General features: G+C 31.2%; 1 protein-coding gene across 1 annotated transcript; it reads left to right on the top strand.

Annotated features, from left to right (window-relative positions):
• Positions 1–846: 846 nt before the first annotated feature.
• LOC109791582 (transcription factor bHLH130) lies at positions 847–5858 on the top strand. Its single transcript, XM_020350888.3, has 6 exons — positions 847–1747; positions 3079–3413; positions 3502–3672; positions 4000–4065; positions 4272–4340; positions 4443–5858. Exons 1-6 carry the CDS (start codon positions 1336–1338, stop codon positions 4512–4514), a joined length of 1125 nt encoding a protein of 374 aa, XP_020206477.2. The 5' UTR covers positions 847–1335; the 3' UTR covers positions 4515–5858.
• The last annotated feature ends 1315 nt before the right edge of the window (positions 5859–7173 follow it).

The raw sequence follows: 7173 nt of genomic DNA, 5'->3' as shown, positions 1-7173 counted from the left end.
TTTGAAATAAATGGTGCATTTTTTTTTAGATTTGAGAGATATATTTTATGTGATATTAAAATTATTTTATGTTACCAAAAAAAGTTAAAAATATTTTATAAATTAAAAAATTATTCTTAAATTTTTAAAATTTTAATTTTACTCATTAAAAAGTTTTAAATCTTAAATTTAATATTTATTTATACCCAATAAAATTTAAAATTTATTAAATGATATTAAATGAATTAAGTAAGTATTAGTTCTCATGTAAATATATACCAGCCTTCACATATATGCATAGATACACAATAAATGAATTTTCATGTTTTTAAACTTCTAATAGACAAAAACATAAAAGAGAAAATCTTCAAATTTAAAATTTTACAACTACGAATCCATAATACAAAATATTTTTACATCATTAATGAATTACAAATCATCAATATAACTTTTTATTTATGAATTTGTAAAAGTCAACAAGCTCATCATGTATGATAATTTATGATTATCAATGTATAATTTTTTCATTTAAAGTTTTTGAAAAATAATTTTTCCCAATTAAATAAAAATACCATATTATCATTAATTTAGTCATAAAATCTATTTTGAGATAACATGAGCAAACAACCTAATACTTGTATCATCAATTTCTGTAATATTTAAATAATATTTGACTAAAAAAATAAATATGCACTTACTGATTTGTATTTATTTAGTAATTTAAGATTTTGTTTAGAAGAAAAACATTATCATGAATCCTTATCATAACTTATGTCTTAAACAGGTAAGCTAAGACTCTAGTAATAACTAGAGAGAGAGAGAGAGAGAGTGGATGGGGACACTGATTGATGATTTTCTGTACTTTCTCATTGGCCCAACTTAGCACCACATTCAAGATAAATATTGCCTCTCTCTCTCTCTCCTCATTCATTAGATCTTCCTTTCTTTCACTGCTTTCAAAAGCAAATCTGAAGATGCACTTGCACACCCCTTTATTTATCTCTATCTGCACAACCCTCTCTATCTTTCACTGGATCTCTCTCTCTCTGCTGCTTCTACACAACACCATTCACACCCTTTTCTCGAACTGTGTGCAAGCAAAAACGGTTCCCCCACTCACCTCGTTGCTTCTCCCACAAGATCTTATCCCACCCCAGCTTGGTTCCTAAGCTGAAAAAAAAAACACTAACACACACACACACAAACCCAAAAGAGAAAAACAGAATTTTTCTTCCCTTGGATAAAAAGCGACCAGTCTTTTCATCAATGATTCCCCAGACTCAACTTTAAAACTTTACCCTTTTCTTTTAATCTTTTTACCGTGACATATTGTTATATAATTGTTTGTGTGCAACCATGGATTCCCATACCCATCATCATCACCAGGGTCACCAACAGAACCAATCCTCTTCTTCTGGGTTGCTTCGTTTTCGCTCTGCACCCAGTTCGCTGCTTTCGAATCTCACACCCTCTTTTTACGGTGGTGGTTCTAGCAGCTTGGAAGGAAACAACAGCAGCAACAACAACGACAAGGATTTGAGTTCGATGAATTCGCATAAAGGGTATGGTGTGGGGTTGCCACCTCACTATCCGAGGCATGGTTCTTCTGCTGGTGCTGCTACTTCGAGTTCTGCTATGGAGGGGTCTTATAATGGGTTAATGGGGATGGATCATGAAGTGCCACACAAGGGCTTTGGATCAACTCTTCTAAGGCAGAGTAGCTCACCTGCTGGCATTTTCTCCAATAACAACATTTCCTTTCAAAATGGTATTCATTTTTTGTTTTTTTTGATGATGTTTAGATTAAGTTTGTTCAGTGTTTTTAGTGTCATTATAATTAGAGGTTTGCTTTTTATTTAGTGAAATTCTAGTTAGAAAATGATATTAAAAGTATTTGAGTTAGCTGGATATAAGCTTCATCCTTTCTTTTTAAGTTATGATAACTTTCCATAATTAGGATACGAAAAAAGTTGTAATTTTTACTCACTATTGCGGTTCCATACCGTTATGGGAGGGTCCGCAACCACCACAAGTGATGCAGGCCGCAATTTGAAACCCTGAAATATGAGAATTTTGATGCATTTCACTGTCATATGAATTGTTGCAACTGTTCTTTAATTAGAATTATAGTCTTATCACATTTCATTAGTAATAAGATATTGTATATTTTAAGATTAAACTTTTGTGATTTTAATTTTGGTCGTAGTTCAAAAAGTTAATAATGGAGACAAAAGTGTGTATATAAATCCATATCCATGGTCATGTTCGAATCGTCGAATGATGGAAGACTTTGATTGTGTTCCGGCAATTTTTTCTTATTTTTCTGTGTTGGCTATCGTTTTTGAATTTTTAATGTTTGTGACACGGTTTATAGTTGTGAATAGAGCGGAGAATTTTTAATCTGATTTTAGTGAGTGTTAGCTATTGTCTGTGTTAGCAATCGGAATTTACAGGCCCAGAAATACCTAGTGTTTGTGAATAAAAAATAGTGATTTTGTTGAGACATTTATATGATTCTATTTTTGTTTGGCCACTCTTTTGGAAATTTTAATGTTGATATTCTTGTTTCTGGAAGTGGAATCTATTTCTAATTATGTATATAACACAGTTTATAATCTGAATATATGCAATATTTAAGTGGAAAATGAAATTATTATTAGTTACTGGCTATGCTGAACTGAGTTACAATTGCAACTTTCAAGGGTAGATATTGTGGTCAGTTAAATAGAAAGTAGTGATTCTGGGAGGGAGATGCTGTTCCTTGTATTCAAACTCTTCCCAAAGTGAAAGTTACCTATGCTTGGAAAGTTGGCATTTATTGTATTCAGCTCAGGTCTTATGTGCTTTAACTTTGTCACTTGGTGTAATTAGAAGCACAAGATTGGAAATTTAAGCTTATGTTTTATGCTTACAGTTCTAGTAATTTCAATTTGAGGGCCTAGATCATATATCGCTATGGAAGAACATGATATATTATCCGACCCTGCATCTTATTTTGTGAAGACAATTTTCCTTTAGAGGGGTACAATATTATTAAGATGAATTTATTCATTCTGATTAGTTAGTTACTCAGAAGTTATGAATTTGTGTAAATGGCAGGGTTTGCCACCATGAAAGGTGTTGGTAACTATGGTGGGGTGAATGGCAGTAATGGTGAACTTAGTCCATGCATTAACAGATTGAAGAATCAGATTAGCTTTTCACCAAGAAATGCCACTTCCCTTGGAATGTTGTCACAGATCTCAGAAATAGAGAGTGAAGACATTGATGCAACAAGTCCTGATGATGATAGGAGGCATGGAGGTAGTGATACTCAACATTATGGCCCTGGATTCCCCTATGGTTCTTGGAATGGCACTCCACAACTCTCAGAAAATCTCAGTGGCTTGAAAAGAGGGAGAAGTGGCAATGAAAAGTTATTTTCTGATGTACAGGTATATATAGGATGCTTAGTTGCTCACTTTTCTTATTTTTCTTTTCCACTTTCATTTCAATTTCTTAACACAAATAAATTGTACTCAGAATGGTGAGCTAGGAAACCAAGTTAGTATGTTATCACATCACTTGAGTTTGCCAAAAACTTCAGCAGAGATGATTACTATGGAGAAGTTGCTTCAGTTCCCTGATTCTGTTCCTTGTAAAATCAGAGCAAAGAGAGGCTGTGCTACTCATCCACGAAGTATTGCTGAAAGGGTAGGATCATTTTGTCTATATAATTTGATTTAATTAGAATGCCAACAGTTGGAAGGTGTTTTGTCATGTTTTCCAATCATGAATTGCCTCATAAGACTATTGACTTTTATAAAAATTATTTTAAAACATATATATAAGATAATTTTTAATTGATTGACAGTGAGTTACAATATATCAGACTTTAACTCATTTGTTTTTGATTGATGGAATGTAGCAATTATGAATCACTTACCATGCCAAAACAATAATGAAGTTATTATCTAGAGTATGTTGAATTAATGAAGTAATTTGTAAAAGATGATTCTGAGATGTGATGTCCTTTTTCAGATGAGAAGAACACGGATCAGTGAAAGAATGAGAAAATTACAAGAGCTTGTCCCAAACATGGACAAGGTAAGACAGTTGCATGTTTGATTAAAAGTTTGGTTGAATACAAGTTAGAAACGTATTTGAGAATTTCTCTATTAAAAATAAAAAATATTCTTAAAAGTGCTTTTAAGGCTGTATCTAAACAAATTCTAAGTGGAAGATGTAAATTATATGTTACATACGCTGTAGTTGTGATTGGAAAAAGTTAACACTTTTGATGGTCTTGGCAGCAAACCAACACAGCAGACATGTTGGACTTGGCTGTTGAATACATTAAAGATCTTCAGAAACAATTCAAGGTACACAGGAAAAGAGAGAATAAATTACAGATCATGTAATTATTATTGAATATCATTGAATAAATCTTTACCTTTTGGTCTCATTTTTTTATTCTCATGCAGAATCTAAGTGAAAAACGGGCAAACTGCACGTGTATAGGTGTGCAAAAGGAAGATACAAATCAAATTTCTTGACCACCTTTCTTTGCGAGCAATACATAAAGTATGCAAAGATGGCTTGGAACGGGTGCTTTTAACTTAGTGCTGAGCAACAAGTAGAAGGAAAGATGCTAATATAGGAAGCTATTGCCAGAAATAGGAGGTTGAGAAATAGAGTAGAATTAAGATGAAACATGTCTTTTTTGATCCATAGAAATAGGAGAGAAAGAAGAGAGAGTTCTCTGGATGAGTGGTAAAGAAAGTGGAAAAAATAAGTAGATTATGTAAACAAACTTTTTTATAATAATAATAATAATAATAAATTTAAATATTTTACTACAATATTTTTCACAATAAAAAATCATATCTAACTAATTTTTTATAAAATAAAATATTATTCGACATTAAAACTCATTAAAATAAAAAATTCTCCATTTTTATGATTGCAAAAAGCTTTTATTTATGCTCGCGATATTATGAGTTTATGATTATCATTAATCTGAATTTTTGCATACCATAAGAATCAAACATGAGATTCTCTTTCTCTGTATAAATACATCAATATAAAATAAGTGACACTAAGTACTAACATTTAGCTCTTCACCGTCACCACAATAACTGGGTTCCTAAGCTAGATTTCAGAGTCAATAAATCAAGTAGTAAACTGGTAATGGGTAATGATTTTTGAACACCCAAAAGAACAAAATATTTAATTGACACTCCAAACTTGTGTTTTTCTCTCTTTTCTTGCCACACATATATCAGTCATTCAAATTCCTTATTTTTTCCTTACATTCTATCTCTATCAAAGTATTAACCCTTTTTGAGTGTATAAAAATATATTTTATTTGTAATTTTGTATAATAGCCCGGTTCTAATAAATGTTTTCCTTTTAAAGTAAAGTACCTTTTTTTTATTATTATTTTAGTTTTTCTAAAAATGTCAAAGTAAAAGGTACATGGTATAGATGAGACCATTTGTCGCTTCTGATGATTGAATTGTTGGAGCATGTATACAATGATTGTGCATGGCCATTGATGAAGGAGAAGATTTCAATTGTTTTGGCCTTAATAGATGAGTTGCATAATGCGACGTAGAAGGTGTCATTGATGATTGATGTAGACCCAGAGAATTTTCCGAGAGGAAACGGTTGACGGACGCCTTCATTTATGACCAACTGCAACTACATGCACGACCATGACCCATTCTATGATTTTCTATAGCTGGAAACAACCTTATCCTATACCCACCAGTTTCCTCGTCAATCATGAAAAAATGGAAAGGGAATAAAATCATGACTATGTATATATGTATGTATGGTCTTGCTTGGCGAATTTCATGTGTTTTTTTCCTTAAATTATCCAAGACAGTTTGGACCTACTCCACAAAATCTTGTCGTTTCTGAATCGCAAAAATTAAATGGAATTGAAGTAATTGTATCACAGATATACTCCTGAGTTCTGAAATTGAATATAAGTAAAAAAAAATAAAAATTATATATATATATATATATATATATATATATGTACGATGATTTTATATTTCAAATACTGTACTTTATTTAATAATATATTTTCTAAAATGTTTTTTACTTAATTGATATTGTATTTTTAATAATTTTTTATTTTTTAATTTTTGATAATAATTCCCAATGAAATTTGTATAAGATAATAGTTTTCTTTTTGAAGGAGGAGAAATTAAATGACGTCAACTAACTTTTTTTTAGTTTGAATTAATTTTTTCTTTTTTGTATTTTTGTTTGAATGGGGTGGATGTGAAGAACAAGTGTTTCCTTCTAATTAACATTTATACAAATCACTAAAAAATAAAAGTAAAATATTTGATCAAGATAAGGTTAGACAAAATTTTGAAGACTGGATCAACTCTTAAAATGAGACATAAAAATGGTCATATAAGGTTAATTAGAATAATTTAATGTAATTTAAAAAAATATTTTCGGATCCTATTTTTCGTACGCATAGCGAGGGGGTAAATTGACATATTTGAACTATAATTGGTTCACAAGACCCATTCTCATGCACGTGAGCCCAACATTCATTGTTTGCCTCTTTGAAAGTGTAAATAATACTTTGATATATAAAGACTCAAATTTTACATGGATTAAGTAATGTTAGACTTCCTTTGAAATAGATACACATGTGTCACACATGCCACAATCCCCCACATATTTCCCCCACATATTTCAAAAAAAATTATTTTATTTCACAATAATAAAAAGAGAGATTAAGAAAGAAGAAATTGGGTTCTCATATTGGCTGTAATGCGTCGGACTTGATGTAGCAAACTATATGAACCAGGCCTAAATTGATAATACTTAACATACAATGAGATTGATATAGCAAGCTATATGAACCAAAAACACTTACACTCTCACAATTCTTGTTGTTTCGTTGTTTTGCGCTACTATGCCATGCACCTACCTGGTATTCATGAGTATTCTAGAGATCTCGCCAAAATCTCATACAAGTGACCCCACTTGACACTCATATAGATGATTTCATCAAGTGTATGTCACAAATCATACACCACCCATAAGGATATGAAAATCATTAAAACTTTTATAATGTGTCAAGTTTTCTCACCATAAAACTTATCAATAAAATTGATCCTCTCATTAATGTAGCTTTAACACTTTCTTAACCTATGAACCTCATTCATGGGATCTCCAATCACA

The sequence above is a fragment of the Cajanus cajan genome, chromosome 7 (assembly GCF_000230855.2).
Source record: "Cajanus cajan strain Asha chromosome 7, NIPB_CcT2T_4, whole genome shotgun sequence".
NCBI lineage: Eukaryota > Viridiplantae > Streptophyta > Magnoliopsida > Fabales > Fabaceae > Cajanus > Cajanus cajan.
The sequence above is the reverse complement of the archived record's forward strand: the minus strand, read 5'-3'. Positions and strand labels throughout refer to the sequence as shown.

Excerpts from the sequence above, each read along its gene's own strand:
- LOC109791582 (XM_020350888.3), top strand. The coding sequence starts at position 1,336 with ATGGATTCCCATACCCATCATCATCACCAGGGTCACCAACAGAACCAA. Across the intron at positions 1,748-3,078 it reads CAACATTTCCTTTCAAAATG|GGTTTGCCACCATGAAAGGT; the intron begins GTATTCATTTTT and ends TGTAAATGGCAG. Across the intron at positions 4,066-4,271 it reads TTGTCCCAAACATGGACAAG|CAAACCAACACAGCAGACAT; the intron begins GTAAGACAGTTG and ends TGGTCTTGGCAG.